Below are 25,776 nucleotides of genomic sequence, written 5' to 3'. Positions count from 1 at the left end.
AAGAAACCCTGGTGAATAAGCCTAATAGGTTTACAGCCGAGTCATTTATCAATCACATCAGCCAAATTATTGCACAGAAAGAGGCTATTAGCAACTTACCGCCACTTCTAGCCACTGGATAATCTTCTGTTTATTGTTTTTTTTTTATTTGTTTTGTGTGAATCTGGGAATTTGTCAATCCATAGTTTTTGTATTTTTTTATGAATATAATTATTATTATTATTGTCTGCTGAATGCAATGGAAGGCTCCTGCCTAAAAAAATGATGTTATATTAGGGCTCCGATACAGCACTCAGTAGGCGTTAAGCTATCGATACACATAAGACACCTGTATTTTTTTTTATCTCCCCTTCAATGTGCAGGATAGTCATTAAAGTATTTTGTCACCTGCTGATATGCAGCGAGCTAACCAATGGGTGAAAATCAATGCAACAACAATGAGCTGAAGTAGGAAAATCAGTTGTCCCATCTGACATCAAGTTGTTGGCTCCAAGGGAAGCAGCGATCCTTCATTCTGTTATAGATACAAGTAGCAAAATTGTAAATGAAAGTTTCTAAGCAACTTATAGTGATGTGTATATTCATAGTATTGGCTGGTTCCTAGCTACTCAAAATGGGTTATTAGGTAGAGAATTATGGTTGTGTTGTAAGCTGGAGGCACCAATTACTATACACTTAAGGTTGAATGACATATGGTGAAATAATTTCAGGATTATACACATTTTACCTTACAGATCAGTATTAATATAATGAGGATTTTCCATAGTTTTCATGTTACACATCTTTATCACTTTTTTAAGTTACTGCATGTAAAAGAGGAGATTCTAGGTATCCCTGCAGAGAAAGGAGGGAATAGGTGTTATCTGGGAATGTGATGAATGTCTCAGGGGAGGAATGATCATCAAACTGTTATTATTGACACATGTTGGTGAGAAGTCATTTATGATCTTCGGTGGGAAACCCTTTCAGGCTAAAAAAAAAAAAAAAGAAAAATGTTGAGAATTTGAAATTTTTAATTTATATCCATGAAAAGTTTATTTTTCACTAAAAGGAGTAACACTGAATAGTTTATAATAAGTTACACTCATAGTGGTATTATGTATCTCTATGTATACACTATGCTACTAAGCGCCATCTAGTGGCAGCTGCGGGAAGCCAGAATGTTATCCTTTAAACAGTTACTGCTGGAGGGGATATGAAACTTTGTATAAAAAATAAGCCCCAATTTCTGGGACCATACAGAAGAAATTAATCAATACAGGATATTGGACCCATTAAAAAATACTAAATGATATTGTAAGGTGGAAATCTACTTTAAAGTATTTACTAATAAAAGTCAATACCCAAGAGTTTAATTAGGAGAACTGTTTACTTAAGTATGTGAGCGCTTTCCTATCATCTTTACAGGAGGTATTTACTAAGCGGACATATTGGGGGTGATGGCAGGAAACACAGTAATACAGTATTACATATTTTATAGTATGTACCATAGACACACATAGGGGAATTCACTGTACGTCAGTTATTTGGCATACAAAAGGTTCATTTTTTTGTACCTGTTTCATTTACAGAAAACTTTCCCCATTGAGCCATTTCTTTACCTCTCTCATCACTTTTTAGAAGTGGGTGGAGCCTCGTAGAATGGGGGTGTGGCCTCTGTCAGTCTTACAGAAATTAGGGTAAATTATAGTAGAAGTCTATTCCAGCTACATTATGGTGTTGGTTCCTATTAATACATTTGGCCCATCTTACTCCACTTACTTACTAGTTCATACAAGTTCTGTATCTTAGTAAATTCTCCCAATATGCCACAAAGACTGACATGTAATATCCTAAGGAATATAGCTATTAGACTAGGAAAATAGAGTCCAAAGGATAATACTGGACTTCGGTTCTTCAAACTGACTATGAGGCATGTGCTTGTACTGACAAGTTTACTAAAAGACACATAGATTTGCACTGTATATAAAATAACATAATATAACATAATATACTAAGATATTTGCACTGAAGCATTAACAAAATAGTTACAAAAGTGATAACGTGCACCTAACGTTTGAGTCTTTTACAAATTGCGCTTAGGATGAAGGCCGTTTGTTAGCATATCAAAAATAAGAAGAGGATATTTTTGCTATCACATGCCCTACGGTTACTAACAAGAACACCGAAATATCATGAAAATATTATTCCTTACACATATAATTATTCTCAGATTAGGAAACATGTTGACTATGGATTGTTCTATAAATACCCCCTGATTTCCTAGGGCTTGTTAACTATGTTAATGATGGAACACAGTTTGCCCATAATCATGTTCTGCTCTGCATGCTGAATGAAGGAGCATGGATAATAGCATGCGACCTATATGAGGATGAAATGCCTCCGGTGGATGCCGTACGGAATAGCACTGAGGTTATCAGCTCTGTACAGTGATATCGGCACCATCCGGCTGACGGTGCTTCTATACATACAGAGGGATATGAAGCTTCTCATTGCCAACATTTATTCTTTGCCATTAGCCAAGGATGAAACACCTGTCCTACGTAAAGCAATAGATCTGGTTCTGTGAATCAACAAGAGAGGCTAGACTCGCAGTTTTTGTCACATTGTGAAAACAAATGGCGTGTCTTCCAGCATTTCAGTTGAGTAAACAGTCATGAACATGATTACCGATCCGTCAAATAAAATTACATGGAAATAAGAGTAGGTTTCCTGAGGAAAAGCTTTATGTGCCGCAAGCAAATCCTACCTGGAGGAGGTAAAGCACAGATTCACGATGCTGTAAGACGTACAATACATTGTGCAGACAAATAATCACAAGATGGTGGAATTAATGGCTACGAAATGCTCAAATTGGGGTTAATCCAAAGCTTGGGGACCATTTACCGCGGACAGATTCAAGCGGATGATGGATAAGGTATCTGATTGGTCTTAGGGTTGAACATTGCTTGGTGGATGAGGTAGTGGACACATTGGTCACACCAGTTATTTTTCCAGGAAAGTTGGGAAACCTAGTCGTCAGATTGTAGAATGTTCTTCCCTGCAATGGTCTGAAATGTTGGGTCATTTATGAACTACCTTTCTTTCTTCTAAATATTACCATAAAAATTTTGGTCTTAAACTGAGAACTATAAGATGGTGGATGGGACATCTTTTGAACCTTAGTTCTTTACATTGTTGGGTTTTTGATAGAATGAAAGGATCAGATTATGTTACATACAGTTGTGTCCTTCCTTACTTTTCATCAGGAATATAACCCAAATTACTGTCATTTAAAATTTTGACGTGTCATCATATTTGCCAAAGTTGTTGATCACACAGGGTGTCACTCCTGAGACCCACTGTGACCCTGATATACAGCCAGGAACGGTGCATCCTTGGCTGTCAATCAAATCTGACTCTTTCTCTTTTTACAGTCTATGGAGCAAAACAGTCAGATCTTCAGCAGACGAGGGAGTAGAGAACACCTCCGCTCTCTCATCAGCTGAACCCCTGGATCGCTGTGGGTCTCAGGCGTAAGACCCACTACAATCATTGACTTTCGATGATATTGTTATTTTAAATGGCAGTAATGCTTTAACTAAATCAAGGGAAATAAAAGGGTGGACATGTGTAGTTTGTCAGACATTTTAGAAATCCACCCCATGACCCCATGTGATAACGTAATATATTACATATCTAATATATCTCATTTGTTGTGAAACATTATTCATATTTTCTCTATACATACTTTTTTTTTTATTAATTGTTCTGTTCTCATATGTCTCACTATGATACAGTACATGATCTGGGGATTTTAGTGTTTTTGGGATCTAGATTTGTGTTGCATCTAATAAGGTTGGAGGAAGCATGGATGGTATACACTTGTCTCAACTTTGTTCAGTTTTAAAGGGGTACTCCATTGAAATAATGATGCCAGAAAGTTATACAGATTTGTAACTTATTTCTATTTAAAAATATATTTCAGTACCTATCAGCTGCTGTATGTCCTGCAGGAAGTGGTGTATTCACTTCATTCTGACACAGTGCTCTCTGCTGCCACCTCTGTCCATGTCAGGAACTGTCCAGAGCAGAAGAGGGGTTTTATGTAGATTTGCGGCAGCTCTGGAGAATGCCTGACATCAACAGAGGTGGCAGCAGAGAGCACTGTGTCCGACTGGTGTGAATACACCAATATATGCAGGACATACAAAAGCTGATAAGTACTGGACGATTGGTGATTAAAAAAAAAAAAAGAAATAGAAATTATTTACAAATCTGTATAACTTTCTGACACCTACGGAGTTTTTTTTAAAAAATACCCCTTTAGGAGTGTTACGTTATAGACAACATTCCATGAGGAGGTTATAGCTGTATTAACCCTTGCACCACCAGTTCGGCTCTCCGACAATTGAAGGCATTATGACAAGGATTACAAACAAAATGAGCTTTTGCCCTCAGGACTTAAAGCGAGAGGAAAGTCCTTCTAGTTAAGGTAATTATCTCTCGCCCCTTCTCCCGTTTAATTTTTCTTCTGTTATCAATAAAGCTGTGGAAAGAGGTACAATATAAAGGGTATTATCTGTTTTATTGATCCGGGAGGAAGTGAAGTTGTTCAGATCTGTGTCGGGGCTCCTCAGGAGACTATTTATCTGAAGCGGAATGAAATATATTAGTATTTTCTTAAGAGATAAAGAAAAAAATATTAGATTTAGCAGCACAAAAGGGGCACTTCCTAATCCCAGCAGAAGGGACGCGCTCCTTCCTCATGATCCATTGCTTTCTGGGTTGTTGACGTTGATTCTGTTAGTGTGGAAGGGGAGCCATGCTTCTCGCTCCTCGCCGCATTTATCTTCCTTTTCTTGGCTGAGGTTTAGCTCCTAAATTGTTGTTGAAGTATATAAAAAAGCTTTTCTCTGCAGTGATCTAGGAGTCTCAAGTGGACAGTAGCGAATAGTGGAGCAAAGACAATATTTACATAAGGAGCTGTAAAAGGAAATTAAGGATTGGATACACTGTATCAAAGATGAAGGCTCGCCTCCTGAATAGCGATGCAGCGAGGAGGGCTTCTCTGCTCAGCTTCTTTTAAGTTGAGAGTGTTATAGAGGAAAGTCACAGGAGAGGAGGATCGGGGATGTAAAACACAAATACAGATATACAGCACAGAGATATAATGCAGGAAACATTGGCAGATAGAAGGAAAGGATGATATAGCTGGACTCATTTCCATTTAAAAAGCAATGTGGATTCTAATTCCTTCCCATAATGATACATCTTATAGAAACCATAGCTGAGAGTTATAACTAGAAAATTGTAAAACCAGAAAATTGTAACTCACAGAGAGTCCTACAATACAGAAACATAAACGATAAAATAAATAAATAAATAATAATAATATAAATAGATAGTGACAGATGTATTAAATGAGTTGTACAGGATAAGAAGAACAGCGCTGACTTCTTCCAAAAACGCCACACCCGGTTGTGTGTGGTATTGCAGCTTACATCCATTCACTTCAAAGGAAGTTCATTGCAATACCGCAGCCAAACTGAGGACAAGAGAGGAGCTGCTTCTATTCCTGGATAACTTCTTGAAATATTCACCAATCATGACCTAAATTGTATAGAAACAACCTAGAAAATAACCTGAAGATCTTTAAATATTGAAGATCAGGTTTTTACCTATAATGTCTGTGTTCCAGCTATTAGGAGAAAGAACAGTGACCCAAGGACCATTCTCAATGATTTCACTCAATCCAATTTCTAGTTGCCAGTTGAGCCACGTACTGTATCTCTTTAGCTGCTTTTAGGTCGGTTCATTTGTAAGCCATATTAGAGTTGATGAATGTTATACTTATTGGAAATGACCTAAACGGCAACAACTTGTGTGTACATCCTATTGACTTATAATGGGGATGTTTGGTTTCTGGTGGGGTTCTAGTATTTAATATAGCAAAAACACCTGAGCAGACTGTGCTGTACTATCAAACACCTAAAACAATGATAGAATGTAAATGGAAGTATGGCCCAACATAAGTACTCACGGAAGTTTAGTTCACGTACCCTAATGTAACGTCCGTGTGCTTAAAGTTCATTGATGTGTGCTTTTTATACCGTGTGTGCCGTGGTAGCTATGCGGTGGTGTGGCAAGGTGGGTGTTGGGTCACTTGGGCACTTGTCAAGGGGTCCAGGAGGGGTGTTGGAACCCAGTCCTGGACAAATGGGCACTGCGCTTGAGAAAGGGATAACCCAAGTGTAGGTGTAGGTGCGGGTGTAACCAAAAATAGGCCCAGCACTTAAACAATGGAACAGTTTACTTCAATGCAATACAAGGTAGTGAGAGGTAACTTGTAAACTTCAGGGTTCAGGTGCAGATAGGTAATAGAGGAGGTAGTAGTTGTGAAGAATAGAGGGGTGCGTCCTGGGGGCCATCACTCTGGAATTCATCATCATCGGCAATCAGTGACGATGCATCCATGAAACCTATATTTAATGGACATGCTCCAGTCATCTAGGGTTATTCATAGACTAGATTGGTTCAATAAATGAATGAACTCTAGGCCTCTTGAGAGAAGAACTGAGTACCTTTCAAAGGGAAAGACTTGTAAAAGCAATCTCTGCTCAATACCAAAGCAGCAATATTTATTTTCAAATTGTCTACAGGGTCACACAATGTAACGGTAAACCTCTGTTCTTCACAATTTTACCTAATCTACAGGGCCTTATATTCTGATCATCCCCCTATAGATATGGCTCTACCTTAGAGTACGATAAATATGATTCCCCTTATTGTAAGAACATGATGACTTCATTGCCTATGGGCGCCTTTTGAAGTGTTCACAATATGAAAATATGGCCTTGCACATGTAGGAACACTGTGAAGATATACATCCTTTGATATTGCATTGAGAAGGAACGGTTGCACAGTTTTACCTTAACTCTATGTTGGTCAAGTTCAAAGCGACTTTCTACCTACAGTAAATTGGATTAATAATGCAGTCTGATGTGAAACGACATGGCTTGTCTACTGCTAAGCTATCTATTTTTCTATTGTCCGAAAAGCCAAAATTGCTTAGAGATGAATTGTGTTTGACAGTCCTAGTAATAGTAAACCTGAAAACCACAGTCTCTTTGAAGGGGTTGCTAGAAACGAGGTATTTTTATGCTTTTTAGAGAATATATTTGCAAGTTAACTCAGGACATAAAATGGTTTTGGAAGCTTGACAGTAAACTGAGATTTGTCAGATGATGGAGTAGGAGGCTTTCTACTGTATATAAGGGTCTAAAACACTTGGCAAAGGAAGGTCTATGGGTCTTGGTTTAGATGGGTAAAGGAAGGACCTTGGACAGACAAGGGTCTATGAGTCTTGGTACAGAAAGGTATGGGACACTTGACAGAGGACATTAGGTGGCTGGAAAAAGAAGGGTCTACACGGCTTGGTAAAGAAAGGCTTGGAAGAAAAGGGTTTTCATGGCTTGGTGTAGAAAGGCTTGGAAGAAAAGGGTCTACATGACTTGAGGAATAAGAGTTTAAGAGGTTTGATAAGGAAGGGTCTAGGAGATTTGGCTAAGGAAGCTCTAGGAGCCATGGCAGAGAAGGATCTATAATTCGTGTCAGAGAAAGGTCTAGAAAGCTTGACACAGAAGAGTCTCTGATACTTGGCAAAGAAGGGCCTGGGAGCCATGAAAGGGAAGGGTCTTTCAGGCTTAAGTGAGAAGGGTCTAGAAGGCTCAATAGGTCTTATATCAAAGCATTCCAATAAAAAAAAGAAGAGTTCCTAGCTAGGTTTGTGATGTAGCAGAGCTCAGTTACATTGTTGCATGTCAATGACCCTGCTGGTCAGCAATACCAGACACCACATACAGCCCTTTATACCCAAGTTTTTCTTTTAATAGAATCTTGCACGTTTCCCTCTCCGGATATACATGTATAAGCTCTCCAATTATAACAAATACAACAGCAAACAGTTCAATGACAAATTGAACTCTGCTTTATCCATGTCAACATGAGTCGACAGGCTTCTACTGCAACTTTCCTTTAAGCGCAATAATAGCGCAACCCCATATATATTATAAGTCGGACTTTATTTCAGCAAATAGAAATAATTCCCCCGACGAATATCTGGGAGTGACGTGACCTGCCCCTTGTTTAATACTCGGACCCTCGGCTAATTAGGATGTTGGGGAATTGATTGTGCACTTACTCTGTGTGAAGACAGATAGTAATGAGTCTGTCAAAGACAGGCAGACTTACACATTGCTGGCTTCACTAGCCCCATCACCATCTAGCGCATTGCTCATTTAAGCTAGAATTAGCCTATTCATTTTGTTTTGGGTCTGTGGACCTTGTCAGTTCTATATATACAGTAATGACATGCTTCATAAATTTCATTGATACGGCAGCTCAGATCAATCTTTCCACAATGATTTTCTGCCCACATTGTTAATATATGTATTTGCATGGGGAAAATGTGTTTGTACACATCATTATTGCTAGATTGTACCTTGTATGGTGCACATATATATGCATACAGTTCTATACATACAGTTACGGGGAAAGCCTTAACATACAGAGAGTAACACAGGGGGAGCAAGTTTGGGGTAGGCTATAATATAATAAGCACTAAACAGTCAAAGTCTTTATAAATGGGGTCTCATCATTGTGGAAGTGGTTGAGGATACCAGATAGGATCATCTTCATTTACTATAGGAGCTATAGGAAAGGAGGAGCAGTCACTCATACTGTATGTGCAGTGTATAAAATAGTAAAGAAAGTTTTCATAAATAAGCGAAGAAGCAAATCCTGTATCATCCATAGGACCATGTACCATTTGTAGTTCTTAGGTTTACAGAAGGGCCTTTGTGACTTCCTCTGACTTTGGTGTGACTGCTGTCACTCTGCCCGATAGCTGTATAACTGCATGCTGGACTAAAAAGTCTTAGAAATAGATATTCTTAAGGAGGTTCAAGGGAAGGGAAGTTTAAAATGCCGTGTATGTATACCTGCATGACTGTTGGCCTCAGTCATCTCACGCCATACAACAGTGAGGTCAGCGATTGGCTGTAGAGGTCATGTTGGTATAAAGCCCGCTATGACTGCAGAACAGTGAGCAGAGGCTGTGAAGAGCATCGAAGGGCTGGATTGGCCGGGGATTTCCTAAGAATACTGTCAGTATGTGTCAATAGAGATGGTAAAATTAATGAAGATAATAATATTAATTATTATATTATTATTATTATTATTATTATTATTATTATTATTATTATTATTATTATTATTATTATTATTATTATTATATTTTTCATTTACTAAGAATAGGGTATCTTGGTGAAAAAAAACCCCACAAATTATAATATAAACAGCAAATCTAGTTAAAGCCAATCCAGAAAATCAGAAGAGAAGAAAATGTTGTAATATTTGTTTATCCTTAGAAGAAGGGAGAATCAATTTTCCAGGTGTAACATCTGTACTGAAAAGGTTTGATCTGAGAATCAATGTAAAACCTGCTTCCTATCCATTGGTCTCCTTAGTGTTGTCCTGCTTGCAGTACCTCACAATCACCAGCAGGCTTAGTATAGGGCAGCATTATCAGACCAGTGGGCAGGTATGCTCCTGAGGGGTACTCAGTCCACCTGCATACTGTGTCCAGCAAAAAGCAATTCATGATTTAACTACAGATAATCTAGGTTGGATGCTGAATATAAATGACATATCCATCATATAGCTCATATACATTTATAGGTGGTATTCCTGGAGGAAATTTATGAGTCCCTATCTATAGAAGAAATACAATGTTAAATGTGAAGGGAAATAGCAGTTATAATAATAATAGTAGGAGCTTAACCAGTTCAATACCACATCTATGGACAGCGACCCAGTACTGATGATAATAATATTACTGGGAGCTTAACCAGTTCAGTACCACATCTATGGACAGCGACCCAGTACTGATGATAATAATATTACTGGGAGCTTAACCAGTTCAGTACCACATCTATGGACAGTGGTATAATAATGATGATAATATTACTGGGAGCTTAACCAGTTCAGAACCACATCTATGGGCATCGAACCAGTACTGATGATAATAATATTACTGGGAGCTTAACCAGTTCGGTACAAAATCTATGGACAGTGGTATAATAATAATGATAATATTACTGGGAGCTTAACCAGTTCAGTACAAAATCTATGGACAGTGGTATAATAATAATGATAATATTACTGGGAGCTTAACCAGTCCAGTTCCATATGTATGGACAGCGAACCAGTACTGATAATAATAGTATCAATGGGATCTTAACTGTTTCGGCACCACTTCCATGGACTGATACTCTGTACTGATGATACAAATACTACTGGAGTTTAACCAGTTCAGAAACCCCTTACATTGACAGTGAGTCTGTACTGATAATGCTATAATCAGGTCTATGGATATATGTGATATAATACTGGCAGATTCTGAACCATTTGAGAACCTCTGCCATGGACTGTGTGTTTGTGAGGCTACTGCTAAGCATTTAACCCCTGCAGCACCACTGATAACAATACTAGAAGTTTAAGAGGGTCAGCATTACTACTGTGGACTGCGACTTTGTGATTTACTGTCAAAGCTTAACCCGTTCAGCACCGTGGCATTGGACAGTGATGGTAATAACAGGCAAAACTGATCTGTTTAGCACCACTGGTATAGACAGTGAATGATAATATTGGAAGCTTAAGCAGAATATCTACACACAGGAAATAATAATAATAATAATAATAATAATAATAATAATAATAATCACAATTATGATGATGATCATCATCATCATCATCATCAATGGTAATAAGAACGGTAAATAATTCTGAGCAGCAACATATTAGCAGTGATTTGTTTGATAATCCCAGCTCAGCCATCCAGCATCATTGTACCCAGTGACTCTTCTACTTTACAGCTTTCAAGTAACTGGTTAAAAAAAAAAAAACTTCCCTGAAATCCTAATTACACCTAATTTACACTTAAACAATAAGAAAAGCATTACCAAACACAGAAAAAAACTGCCTTTAATCTAAGATTATTTCAATAAGTGTGAACAGTGTCCAGAGCAATTCCTCTGGTCCACAGAAGCAATGTCCCAGGGTGTGGGTGACAGTAAGTCCTAGATGTATGGAGCTATCAGAAAGACCCCCCATCCCCTCCTCTTCCCACCTCCCTGTAAGAAGTTGTGGCAGGCACAGCCAGCCATCCTGACATGTAACCCTTAGAGCACTAGGGGGCGCAAGAACACATTGATTCATTCTGCAGTGGCTCGGCTTGCTCCAGTGTTCAAAGGGTTAAGATGTGTATAAGTTTTCTTTCTTTTTTTTTTTCCTCCAAGATGTTGGAACATTTGATCTATAGCATGGAAGGGGAAATGCTAAGTCTGTGAGCACCATTGCCTTGTGCAGATAAGAGGGCTGCTTCTTTTGAACCTCCTGGATCCTGAGCAGCACATGCTTTGCTCTTCTAGGTGTATAATAATAGCAATGGGAATCAGAAGGTTTTTTTCTTTTTTTTTTCCCCCAGCCCATTCTTCTGCCTCCCTCTCTCACATAGGCTCTTCCTCTGCACTGCATCCAAGCTTCAGTGATTTGCTGTTTGGAGACTGCAGATTTGCATAGGCTTCAGATCGGAAGCATATTCTTCTCCCTGATTCTTTCCTAAGGCTGCACTACTACTGGGAAGCTGCTGTGGTGTTACTGGGAATAGTCCTAGCCCTCTGATTGCTGCTGGGGATTGGGTTGCTGCTGTGCTTCTCTCTCTCTCAGTCCATCCACTCACTGCAGAAGCCAGGAGAGCCCATCAATCTCTATTCCTCAGCAAGCTCTGGGAAGTGGCTTTTTCTTCAGTTTTCCAGCTGGATATCCTGTGGATTATTATGGCTGCCATGCATCTAGAGGAAATCCCTTTTCTGCTGCTAGTTTTGCAAACTATGGATCATTAATTGAAAGCTGCTCCTCAACTTGTCGCCTGTTGTGTAGTGAAGGGATCAGGGGAAGCCATCTCCATTGGGCTCTGCCAGGGACTATGTGCTTGGCTGAGGAGGATTGGAGTCATTGGACCAGGAAACTGGGGGGAAGAATGAAGTAGAAGCAAAGCAGGGAGAAGGAGAGGGGGGCCCTTGCCTCTGGGATGGAGCTGTGAATCTCAAGCCTTGCTGGATTGTTGGGGAAAAGTTTGTGCAGAGCTGCATCTGGACCCTGGCTGCTCTCTGCTTGGCTGCTCCATGCAGCAGCAGTGGCTGCCCTGGAACTGCAGCTCCCACCCTGGCCCTGCTAGTGGCAGCCAGCGCCTGGCCATGTGGATACTGCCTCTCACCCTCACTGGGGTCCTTGGGGTGACCTGGGGGGCTTCCAATCTGGGATCTCACCACATTCACCACTTCCATGGAGGGAAGCATGTCTCAGCACCCATTGCAATCTACAGGTCACCTGCTTCCTTGAGGGGAGGAAACGGTGAGTCTTATAGGCTTATAACCAGTGCAACCTGGACTGGACGCCTTCTTGTCTAGTCTGCCTGGCTGTGGAAGGGTTAATCTGTCCTGGTAGTGGTGGTGTTCTTGGTGTCTTACTATTACCTTCATTTATACTGCAAAGTTGTGTATATGAGCTGGAGAGGCTGCATGTGTGTGGGGTGAGCAGTGTGCAGCAGAATAGGGAAGGTAAGGGGGGGGGGGGGCATTAATATTACTGTACAGTATGTGGGATCTGATGCCCAGCAAGGTACAGTGCTGAGGGGTAGGGAGCAATGCAATGCTATAGGGACAATGTGTAATGTGTGATTATAACAGTATATACTGGGGGCTGCACATCATGTACTGTGCTGAGGGGTGTAGGGAGCAATGCAATGCTATAGGGATGTGTAATATATAGCTGTATATACTGGGGGCTGCACAGCCAGGTACAGTGCTGAGGGGTGTAGGTAGCAATGCAATGCTATAGGGACAATGTGTAATGTGTGATTATAACAGTATATACTGGGGGCTGCACATCATGTACTGTGCTGAGGGGTGTAGGGAGCAATGCAATGCTATAGGGATGTGTAATATATAGCTGTATATACTGGGGGCTGCACAGCCAGGTACAGTGCTGAGGGGTGTAGGTAGCAATGCAATGCTATAGGGACAATGTGTAATGTGGGATTATAACAGTATATACTGGGGGCTGCACATCCAGATACAGTACTGAGGTGTATAAGGAGATATATATGCCATAAGGATGTGCAATATGTGCTGCTGCTACTATTATTATTGTCCATCATAGCTGTATATATTTTGGGCTGCCATCCAGGTTCAGTACTGAGGTGTATAGGAAGTATAGGTAGAATATCATAAGAACATATTCTATATGTGTAATATATAGCTGTATATACTGGGGGCTGCTCATCCAGATACAGTACTGAGGTGTATAAGGAGAGATATAGTCTATAAGGATGTGTAATATATAACAGTATATACTGGGGGCTGCTCAACCAGGTACAGTACTGAGGTGTATAAGGAGATATATACTATGCATTATAGCTGTATATACTGGGGGCTGCTCATCCAGGTACAGTACTGAGGTGTATAAGGAGATATATACTATGCATTATAGCTGTATATACTAGGGGCTGCTCATCCAGATACAGTACTGAGGTGTATAAGGAGAGATATAGTCTATAAGGATGTGTAATATATAACAGTATATACTGGGGGCTGCACATCCAGATACAGTACTGAGGTGTATACAGAGATATATACTATGCATTATAGCTGTATATACTGGGGCTGCACAGCCAGGTACAGTACTGAGGTGTATACGGAGATATATACTATGCATTATAGCTGTATATACTGGGGCTGCACAGCCAGGTACAGTACTGAGGTGTATACAGAGATATATACTATGCATTATAACAGTATATACTGGGGGCTACACATCCAGGTACAGTACTGAGGTGTATAAGGAGATATATACTATGCATTATAGCTGTATATACTGGGGGCTACACATCCAGGTACAGTACTGAGGTGTATAAGGAGATATATACTATGCATTATAGCTGTATATACTGGGGGCTACACATCCAGGTACAGTACTGAGGTGTATAAGGAGATATATACTATGCATTATAGCTGTATATACTGGGGCTGCACAGCCAGGTACAGTACTGAGGTGTATACAGAGATATATACTATGCATTATAGCTGTATATACTGGGGGCTGCACAGCCAGGTACAGTACTGAGGTGTATAGGAGATATATACTATGCATTATAGCTGTATATACTGGGGCTGCACAGCCAGGTACAGTACTGAGGTGTATAGGAAGCATACTGTAGGTAGAATGCTATAGGGAACATGTTCTATATATGTAATATGTGCTGGTATTATTACTGTGCCCTATAGCAGAGTATACTTGGTACTGTACTGAGCTGTACAGCACTGACACACTGATAGAGTGCCTGATAAGCACATGATTGGCACAATGTGTTGGTATATAGGAATCTGTGTATAATATACCCATAATGTCAGTCTATGGACAATGCTTGGCTTGCTGATCACTGTTGTCCCACTCGGTGCCCACTCCAGCTCAGCCTATGTGGATACAAACAAGACTGGGCAAATGGTGTTGTTTTTCTTTCTGTACAATGACCCTCCAAATATTGCAGAATGTCCCTATTGTTCCCCAGCATCAGTCCTGACTGCAGAGCACAGATGGCCGGAGCAGGCTGCCATCTCCATAGGAAAGAGTTAAAGGAGATGGTAATAATAAGGCTTCCACCCTGAGTAGTCACAGTCTGCAGGATTCTGAATGCCTAATACTATCAGTGAGGGCACAGGGGGATGTTACCTTGCATGGTCCATAGGGTACAAAGCCACCATCACCCAGAGCTAGAATACAATCAGTGTCTGCTCATCCCCATGTACAGTATCATGTCCTTACTACTACAGCTGGGACATAGATTGGACTTACTGTACCCTGGTGGGGTCTTATTCACCTACATGCATGGGCTCCTTGTTCAGTGATTAGTTCCTAAGCTCTAACCAAGGGAAGAGAAGAGAAGACTGCAAGGAATATGAAGCTCCATAGCCATTAGCTGAAAGATCACCTGGAGAATTGGCTCTGGGTGTGAATGGAGCCCAATCATTGTCAGGAGAAGCAGGCAACAAATATCAATGATGTCACTTCAATGGGAACTGCTGCTTTATCTCTGCTTTATCTCTGCTTTATCTCTGCTTTACCTCTGCTTTATCTCTGCTGTATCACTGCTTTACCTCTGCTTTATCTCTGCTTTATCTCTGCTTTACCTGTGCTTTATCTCTGCTTTATCTCTGCTTTACCTGTGCTTTATCTCTGCTGTATCTCTGCTTTATGTCTGCTTTATCTCTGCTTTACCTGTCCTTTATCTCTGCTTTATCTCTGCTTTATCTCTGCTTTATCTCTGCTTTATCTCTGCTTTACCTGTGCTTTATCTCTGCTTTATCTCAGCTTTACCTGTGCTTTATCTCTGCTTTATCTCTGCTTTACCTGTGCTTTATCTCTGCTTTATCTCTGCTTTACCTTTGCTTTATCTCTGCTGTATCTCTGCTTTATCTCTGCTTTACCTGTGCTTTATCTCTGCTTTATCTCTGCTTTACCTGTGCTTTATCTCTGCTTTATCTCTGCTTTACCTTTGCTTTATCTCTGCTGTATCTCTGCTTTATCTCTGCTGTATCTCTGCTTTATCTCTGCTTTACCTGTCCTTTATCTCTGCTTTATCTCTGCTGTATCTCTGCTTTATCTCTGCTTTACCTGTCCTTTATCTCTGCTTTATCTCTGCTTTGTCTTTGCTTTATCTCTGCCTCAGACTCGTCCCCATCTCTGGGCATCAGAGAACACACAGGGCCAGACACCTGGCTAGTATAAAGCAGCAGAGATGTCTCTGTATTATCAATGCAGGTGGAAGACTCGCCAGGGTTTGCAGTTTTACTTTCATATGAAACTTGATGCAGGTTCCCTTGGGAAGATACTCTGGGAAGAGAGATTTATATTCCGTGCAGCAGACAGAGCCTGATCTGAGGAGTCCGAAGGGCTTAGAATTATTTCTAGAAACAGCAAAGTTAAACGATATATTAAATATTTGGGAAAGTAGGTCAATGGAACTTTCCTTATATTTAGCTTCTGTGTAACACAGTGTATTCTGTATCCAGACCCAATCTCTCTCTCTCTCTCTCTCTCTCTCTCTCTCTCTCTCTTTCTTTCTCTGTTCTCTCTCCCTCTCTCTTCTCATATCTACCTATCTATTTTATAATGTGTTAAAGCCGACCCTGGTACATACATTTCCTTGCAGCAGATTTCTGTTGTTCCTCCTCCCCACCCCCACCCCCGATACCTGTGATATCATACTATGGTAATTCTTCACCTAGTCACATGCCCTGCTACTGAAAATGGATAGGCAGCTGCCTCCCATAGACAATAGCACCCCAGGTAGATACCAATTACTAAAGGAGTGGCAGGACTGAATCACTTCATGTCTATAGTCTTTCTTTATATATGGATTTGTCAATGTTCCCACTGCGATTAATAGGGAATCATCATCATCATCGTCGTCATCCTCCTAGTAATATTCTGCAGTGCAGTACCATTGAGAGACAAAGCCAAACATTCCCTGTCTATAAGAGCTGAGTATAACTTCAGAGGGACGAGGATGGAAGGTGCAGCAGGCAAGATCCTCATTAATATTATAGGATTACACTGATAAATCTCAGCACCATCATAAAACTCGGGGGTCATCGGCCGCATTGTCAGCCCTTATAAGCAACACAATCTACTCATGTATTAGGAATACTGTTACAGTGTAGCATGATGGTATACAGCTTATACCATGCAATAAAGCATCATATGATATATATATATATATATAACTTAGAACTATTTCTTCTGATATTTCATGCATACAAAGGAAGGAAACGTGAATGCAGGCTTGGATACTGAACATTTCCTCTGATACTGATATATGGTGATAACTGGTCCCCAGCCATCATACCATATACTGTATTTAAAGAGGTCAGACAGGTTTTGCTTCTTATGGGTTAATGGCATTGATGTTGATGGCTCCTGCTAAAGCCTCATTGAGATGGGTACTTCCAACATTGATTTTTGAAGGGATTGTCCACTTTGGATAATCCCTTTTTTGTTAGAAGGATCCCTTGACAATAAGCAGATTGCAAAGTGTCCTCCTGCTGAGAGCATCATGATCAGCTGTAATCTGTGGGAAATATGGAATTGCTCAACCTTCTTTTGGCGTCACTTTCCTGCAGCTCCACCTTCTTGCAGTGCCATTTTCCTGCAGCGCCACCTTCTTGCAGTGCTATCTTCCTGCAGCGCCACCTTCCTGCAGTGCCATCTTCCTGCTGCGACACCTTACTGTAGTGCCTTCCTGCAGCGCCATCTTCCTGCAGTTCCACCTTCCTGCAGCTCCACCTTCCTGCAGCGCCACCTTCCTGCAGCCCCACCTTCCTGCAGTGCCATTTTCCTGCAGCGCCACCTTCCTGCAGTGCCATCTTCCTGCAGTTCCACCTTCCTGCAGCTCCACCTTCCTGCAGCGCCACCTTCCTGCAGCTCCACCTTCCTGCAGTGCCATTTTCCTGCAGCGCCACCTTCCTGCAGTGCCATCTTCCTGCAGCGACACCTTCCTGCAGCGCCACCTTCCTGCAGCGCCATCTTCCTGCAGCTCCACCTTCCTGCAGTGCCACCTTCCTGCATTGCGATCTTCCTGCATTGCCACCTTCCTGCAGCTCCACCTTCCTGCATTGCCACCTTCCTGCAGCTCCACCTTCCTGCAGTTCCATCTTCCTGCAGTGCCACCTTAATGCAGCACCACCTTCTTACAATGCCATCTTCCTTCATCACCACCTTCCTTCAGCGTTACCTTCCTGTAGCGCCACCTTCCTGCAGCGCCATCTTCCTACAGCGCCACCTTAGTGCAGCACCACCTTCCTGCAGCGCCACCTTTCTGGTAGTAATGAGGGAGGAGGCTGTGGATGGGATTGTGCTATTGGCTGCTGGGAGTCATTACATTATGGAGGTTTAGTCCGGGGTGAGGGACGGATGGGAACAGCTTGTCACACTTTGTCTCTGAAATCCATTATAAATAGGCGTCTAGTTCATTGATCTCCGCTCAGGACTCATTGGTTACGTGAAGGACTGAATTCTGTGCCGGCCCCTCGGGGGGTCCCCGACCTATAACTAACAGCAGATGAGTATTCCCATTGTGCTTGTCAGGGTTTTCTGTAAGTCCAAAACCCAAAAGTTCTGCATATTTTTTGGGAAAAAAAGTAAAGTGAAACATTGTTATTACTATTATTATTGTTATTATTATTATTATTATTATTATTATTATTATTATTCTATGAGCGGTGCTACATGAAGGTGCTACAGACCAGAATGCATCTTCTGTGCACCAATCAAAAAACAGCTGGCTCCTTCTATAAACAGCGCTACCCCTGTCCTGAGGTTATGTCTGGTATTACAACTCAGCTTCATTCTCTTTAATGGAGTTGAGCTGCAATACCAAACACAAACTGAAGACAAGAGTGGTGCTGTTTCTTTAAATATACAAACACAGAAGCTTGTCAGTAGAAAAGTCCCCCAGCTCCATCCAGTCTGCGCCTTTAGTATTCCCTTCCATATAATCTTTGGATATATTTATATATACCAGACAGGTTTATATTCAGTTATTGTACATTTACCCACCACATCTAAATACGCTTCCATGCTATAGACTGATAATTGGTAATGTGCAGATGACAGTGGTGTGAATCCTCCTGTGTATGGCGACAGCTGAGATGTGTGATCCTGTTGGCTCCCATGAGATGGGTGACACCAGTCTTGGCGAGCAGCCACCTGTCTTCCTCCATAGAAAGAAACCTGATGAAGGAAAAACATGTTTATATGGAGTATTGGAAAATGTCTATGTACTTGGTCATCTTCACATAGCAAATGTGTCTGTCTGCGGTATAGATTGGCATAGTGTTGGTTTATTGTACAGTATGTGCCTGTTTGCGGTATAGATTGGCATAGTGTTATCTTATTGTATGTGCCTGTCTGCGGTATAGATTGGCATAGTGTTGGGTTATTGTATGTGCCTGTCTGTGGTATAGATTGGCATAGCATTGGTTTATTGTATGTGCCTGTCTGCGGTATAGATTGGCATAGTGTTGGGTTATTGTATGTGCCTGTCTGCAGTATAGATTGGCATAGCGTTGGGTTATTGTATGTGCCTGTCTTCAGTATAGATTGGCATAGTGTTGGCTTATTGTATGTGCCTGTCTGTGGTATAGATTGGCATAGCGTTGGTTTATTGTATGTGCCTGTCTGCAGTATAGATTGGCATAGTGTTGGGTTATTGTATGTGCCTGTCTGCGGTATAGATTGGCATAGTGTTGGTTTATTGTATGTGCCTGTCTGCAGTATAGATTGGCATAGCGTTGGTTTATTGTATGTGCCTGTCTGCAGTATAGATTGGCATAGCGTTTGGTTTATTGTATGTGCCTGTCTGCAGTATAGATTGGCATAGTGTTGGTTTATTGTATGTGCCTGTCTGCAGTATAGATTGGCATAGCGTTGGGTTATTGTATGTGCCTGTCTGCGGTACAGATTGGCATAGTGTGGCTTATTGTCCGTGCCTGTCTGCAGTATAGATTGGCATAGCGTTGGTTTATTGTATGTGCCTGTCTGTGGTATATATTGGCATAGTGTTGGGTTATTGTATGTGCCTGTCTGTGGTATATATTGGCATAGTGTTGGTTTATTGTATGTGCCTGTCTGCAGTATAGATTGGCATAGCGTTTGGTTTATTGTATGTGCCTGTCTGCAGTATAGATTGGCATAGCGTTGGTTTATTGTATGTGCCTGTCTGTGGTATATATTGGCATAGTGTCGGTTTATTGTATGTGCCTGTCTGCAGTATAGATTGGCATAGCGTTGGGTTATTGTATGTGCCTGTCTGCGGTACAGATTGGCATAGTGTGGCTTATTGTCCGTGCCTGTCTGCAGTATAGATTGGCATAGTGTTGGGTTATTGTATGTGCCTGTCTGTGGTATAGATTGGCATAGCGTTGGTTTATTGTATGTGCCTGTCTGCAGTATAGATTGGCATAGTGTTGGGTTATTGTATGTGCCTGTCTGCAGTATAGATTGGCATAGTGTTGGGTTATTGTATGTGCCTGTCTGTGGTATAGATTGGCATAGCGTTGGTTTATTGTATGTGCCTGTCTGCAGTATAGATTGGCATAGCGTTGGGTTATTGTATGTGCCTGTCTGCAGTATAGGTTGGCATAGTGTTGGTTTATTGTATGTACAGTATATGAGCACATAAACAGTGTAATGTGCAGTCATGCTCTTCTATGTTACCGGTAACCAGACATGACTGTATCGCCACCCTTCAGGGATCTCGCCGGACAGCTCCAGGCTATAACAGGGCTCTGCCCATATAATAGATGGGATCCTGACGTTCTCTACATCTCATTGCTATAGACTATAAAATGCAGGCGTCTTCTTTACAGCCTTTCTATTGTTCTTTTGCCAGTCCATAAAACACACTTGAAGAAAAGACAAAGGATTGCAGCATCAATAGACTTATAGAATAGAAGCACGCGAGCGTCTTCTTGGAAGCTAACACGTTGGTTTTACACAGATAAATTGATTTCTAGTATCTTGCGTCCCAGGTTATTTAACAACCAAATACAAGGATTAAAGCACAAAAAACAAAAACCTCCTTCATTCTCCTGCGTTCCTGCATGTGCTCGAGTGTAAAATGTCTGGAATTGCCAGAATATCGAATGTCAAATAAATGGGAGAATAATCCAGGAGGCGCGTTACCCCGGTCTGCTGATCTCACTGAACCATCTTCCACTTTCCTCCTATTATTATTTAGACTATTGGAATGATTTTCATATGGAGACTCAGCGTCTTGTATCTTGTGGCCGTCGTTACAATCCGCGCTTGATGGGGGAGATTTCCATTAAACCCACAATCAGAGGCTTTACCGACAGCCTCAGCTTAATTTTTCTTCATTTGGCTTCTTGGCTCTGCTTCATTTGCACTATCATGCTTGTCATTTGTAAGGCTTACAAGGTGGCACGGCAGAGCTCATAGTTAACCTCCGCATATTTATGCCTCCTGACCCAGTTTCCAAGATTGTGCTGTTAGAAGATATTGCATTTTTCAGAAACACGTTTTGGTTGCTATTTTAATTCTCTATACTCTGAGCTGCGAACGGGATCTTTTTTTATTTTTTTGCAATTTATTAGGGAATCATTGCAGGAAGAAATTGAATGCATTGGTTTAATGCTGAGACCCATTTGCATATGAAAGAGCAGCTCACACTGTCCAACACAATACATATCGTTCACTTATTTATTTTTTTTCTCTCCAGTGTCCTATACCGAGCAAACATCTCAGCATTAACATCTATAGCAAGCAAACCCCAGCTCTGATGAATGGGACGGTTTTATTGTAGGAAATTTAAAGAGTTCAGTCTATTAGGCGACACAATTTATTGACTAAAAGGAATTTTTATATTTTTTTCAATAATTTTTGATGATATTTTTATTTTTGTTTATTTATTTAATTTAAATACTTCTATTCGCTGAGCCTTATAATAAGCTGATACCTCATGTTCTGTAGAGATCACTATTCGGCAGTCATCTTATTATATCATTCCAGACAGGATTACCATAAAAAGGTAACAACCTTCTAGCGATCACCCAGGCAGCCCCTCCCCCCTGCTCCTCTCTACGGCCCCACATTGCCGCCACATGTAATGCTGCCGCCACATGTAATGGCAGCAACAGCTAGTGGGGAACGAGGGGAAAGTGAGCGCTGACAGCGCTCGTTTGCCCCTCACAGTCGCCCCGTGTAATAGGGGGTTTAGCATAAACATCTCCTGATGATATCATCTGGTTTATAAACTAGTCATCTTGTCAAACACATTATATTGAGTCATGAGAAAAGGTAAGAAAGGAAACGTCTGTATGAAAAGATTGTAAGGGTCTATTTCCTATACAGCTCATGGTTCAGGCAGCATGAAAGTAATAATAGGCCCCTTTAAGGGTCATTGAGACTTCCAGTATACTATTTTATGTTTTACCTACATTGTCACATTATTATTATTATTATTATTATTATTATTATTATTATTAATATTATTATTATTATTATTATTATATTATATTATATTATTATTGTTATAATGTTCCAATGTAATTTGTAACGTTTTTGAGACAGACGTACTAGATTACCAGTTGAATGGACTCTCATAATTCCCATAAATCCACATACTGAGCTAAATCCCCCTTCTTGACTCCACATTAACAAAATTTTATTTTTATTTGTTATCCTGGCTACTAGCTCATTATCTTGTACTTAGAAGCCTTCAAAGCAGGCGATGATAATGCTGCACTTTGGTAATTACACTTCCAATTACCACTAAATAATGGGCAGCCGCCCGTCCTGTCTTGAGGAAATCAAGTGGAAGAAGCCCTTGTGTTTTGGAAGTCTTCCGTTTAAGGGATAATTTCTAGTTTTCCACATAAAACTGCATGGACCCATCGGAGAAGTGCTCCAAATAAAACATAACATTACAACGTAGCTTACGATCCCCCTCGCCAGTATTACATTCTGTTTGTTGTGAAATTTCACTGTGAATGGTATTATAATAATGCACAATGGATCTGGTTCAACCTCCTACTTGGTCACAGGAAAATAGTTACAGGGAACCTGTCGGCCTCCCTTGAAATCATGTTATAAAGCAGGAGGAGCTGAGTACATTGATATTGGTTGCTCAAATTTCTGCTCATTTGAGCTTAGAAGTCAAGTGGGCGGTCTTAGTTAATGATTGACAGCCTTTCTTGTTTACGTATGTAGAATGATAACTGTCAGTTATTAATTAGGGCTTTGTTGTGTGATGGTGCTGCCAGTGCCGTTACAGTGCGGTTATAGCTTTGGATGGTGTACATGTGTATTATTAGGAGGAAGCCGAAGGCGTCCGTAATGCAGATAAATATTCCTCCCTTGTTCAGACCTCTGCCCCATGTGATATTACCTGTCAGATTCTTTATCTCGCCCTCAGAATAATGCTACATTTCAGCTCCTCTCCTGCCACATAAGCATTCTCTATAAACCACAAGCTTTTTCAGACAGATGGTCATTAAAATGTAAAACACAGAGGACTGCCTGATGACAATAGACAAAGGTAGAAGAATGAGCATAATTTAATATAGAATTACATTGTAGTCATTGTCTTCATCTCTCCACCTATTGTATGACATATTCTCTCACCACAGGTCTTATTCAGACCCTAAATGTGACTACCTACAAATGTGTTTAAATAGCAAGCTTAGAAAAATGATTATACCCTACTCTGTTAGGAGATGTGTATGCCATTTGTCTATGTATGTCCGCCCAGTGGTTGTGATGTGAATTGCAGGCTCTTGAGGGCTTTGCTAGCATGTTGCACAAATGTACTGCCTTTGCATCTTTAGAAGTATCAGTCGTTAACTCAATTTTAGAAAAGGTAAAGGTGGACACATCTGTATACATTAGAAGTATAAACAAAATTGGGCATTATGTCCTGGGTTGTATAAACCCCTAAGAATACAAGATGCTTTGACATAGTAAGCTTCAAAGGTGCAAGGGAAAAGTTAAAGGGGACTTTGAAACTATTTCTTAATGGAAAGATTTCTTTGTCTAACAGTTTATGGAGTAATACATTTCCAAAAAGTTAAGGGTGAAAACATTTAGGGTTGACCCTCCCAAAAAGCTTAGAACAAATATCTGCAGGTTCATAAGAGAGATGTGTGAGAGTTCATTAATCCTTATGAGAGTAGCAGACAGTCACATGTATGGAGATCACTGACCCATTGTCAGTATAGTATAGGACTCAATCCTCCGAAGGGAATGGTGAGAAGGATCCAAACAACAAATAATGGGAAAAGCCATTGCATTTCAGGCTCCTGAGTAAGGACGATCTTTAGAAGCTCGAAATACATTTGTTTGTTTGTTACATTCTTTCCGCATAAAGATGTTTTTATTAGTTTGGAAATAAAGATAATGGCTCAGATCTATCATTGTGTTTCATATTTTTCTCAGATAAAAATCAATCAATCAATCACCTGTCAGCCTTTGTTACGCAGAATGATCTGGGATTGGTTGTCAGACACATTTCTCTGGATGTCTCATTATACAAATAAAAAACACCTCCATAAAGATGCTGGGTGCCGGGGTCCCTCACTACTGCTCTCAGCCTCAGTGTCACCGGGGTCGTCTGACCAAGGTTTCTATGTTTCCAGAATTAGACTGGGTTGAATGTTTTCCCGGAGTCACGTCCTCGTCTACGTTACTGTATCATTCTGAATTGTTAGAAGATCTGCGGCTCATTGTTGTGCTTCATAGATATGTAGTGATCTTAGAGACCCTGACATTTTATTGTGCGGGAGTGAGGTATTTCTGAACTTTTCTCCGGCCAGTAATGGGCATCTTCTGTATGTACAGATGCCAGATGAATGTGCTCTTTTACTTCTAGAGTCGTTCTCTTTATCACTTTTTTCTGTAATGTATATGGTTTCGCTCACGTCCTAACACTGCATAACAAACGTTTGCGTCATGGCTAGTGGTGGTGTGAAAGTAAAAAGTATATACAAGAGGTTCCCTGCAGCTGCCGTGCCAATGCTCTCGACCATCGTTGGGCCCCGCTTCTTACAGGTTCTGTGCCACCCTGACCCCAGCCTGACCTGTCCGCTCAGCCAGTCGGCTCTCCCAGTGGTGTCCCGGTGCTGTTGGGTGTGGATGGCACAGAACCTAGAAGAAGCATAGACCAGCAGATTTCTCGGAGCATTAGTCTTGCATCTCTAGGGGACCTGAGAATGTTTTTCCCTATGAAATCCCCATCCATGGGGCAAATTTTAGTTTTACCCAGACAACCCTCTTAGTTTCAGGGATACAGCATATCCCTCATAATAAGTCATAGATAATCCAAGTATTGTAGTGCGGGCTGTATTACATAGTAAAGCCGTAGACAGCGTAGCGGTAGATAACCATGTAATATATACACTGCCTGAATATAATCCCTGCACTATGTTTTTTTAACTCATTCATCTTTCCCCCTAATTTCCAGACACCATCTTTGTTTCCGTGTTATGCAAATGTACCCGGCACCTAGACTAATATATGCCACAGAACACAGTGTGTATAAATTTATCTGATAATAGCTTAAAACTTCATGCCATAGCATATCAGATTTTTTTCTTTTTCTTTTTTTTTTTTGGCTGTAATTTTAATTATACCAAGTTTTACACTAGTGCTCGACAATACCAATATGCTGTATCAGTCAGTTTTCATGTCTGGCGTGAAAGTATTAACATAAGTTAGAGTAAAATGAATAATAAATTAATCTCAGTCAGCACTGTAGTTAATTGGATGCACTGTTAAATATGCATAATCTGAATGGAGGTTTATTGAGGTTTATATAACATTGTACTTGTTGTCAGCATGGCTTGTCACCGTGAGGTAGGAGATGCTTTTTTTTATGTTGTCGGTGGACTAGCTACATGGTAATCAGAAGTGGAACGCGGCTGACGGGTCCCTGATAAACATCTCTATACAAGATCCCTGCCTCTCTTCATATACTCCGTATTGATTGACTGTTGTGCATTTACAAGGTCTAAATAAATAGCAACAATCTATTGTTGCTTATCTGCACCAGTAAACTCAGTGGAACTCCGACCTGTCAGGTTTCATTTGGTCCCAGTCTCA

General features: G+C 40.7%; 1 protein-coding gene across 14 annotated transcripts in view; it reads left to right on the top strand.

Moving 5' to 3' along the window:
* The window catches only part of NRXN1 (neurexin 1), a 1,072,395-nt gene that overhangs the window by 714,581 nt on the left and 332,038 nt on the right, over nucleotides 1-25,776 (top strand). For 2 of the 14 annotated variants that reach the window (XM_069954859.1, XM_069954858.1), the window contains exon 1: nucleotides 11,450-12,456. The exons of 10 other annotated variants lie outside the window; for them this stretch is intronic. In XM_069954859.1, coding sequence (XP_069810960.1) covers nucleotides 12,228-12,456 — 229 coding nt within the window. In that variant the 5' untranslated portion in view covers nucleotides 11,450-12,227. Of the gene's footprint in view, nucleotides 1-11,446; nucleotides 12,457-25,776 lie in introns of those variants that run through there. 2 more of the 14 variants (XM_069954860.1, XM_069954861.1) reach the window with 2 other exon arrangements.

Source organism: Dendropsophus ebraccatus, chromosome 15, assembly GCF_027789765.1.
Source record: "Dendropsophus ebraccatus isolate aDenEbr1 chromosome 15, aDenEbr1.pat, whole genome shotgun sequence".
NCBI lineage: Eukaryota > Metazoa > Chordata > Amphibia > Anura > Hylidae > Dendropsophus > Dendropsophus ebraccatus.
This window is presented reverse-complemented; position numbering and strand designations above follow the sequence as displayed.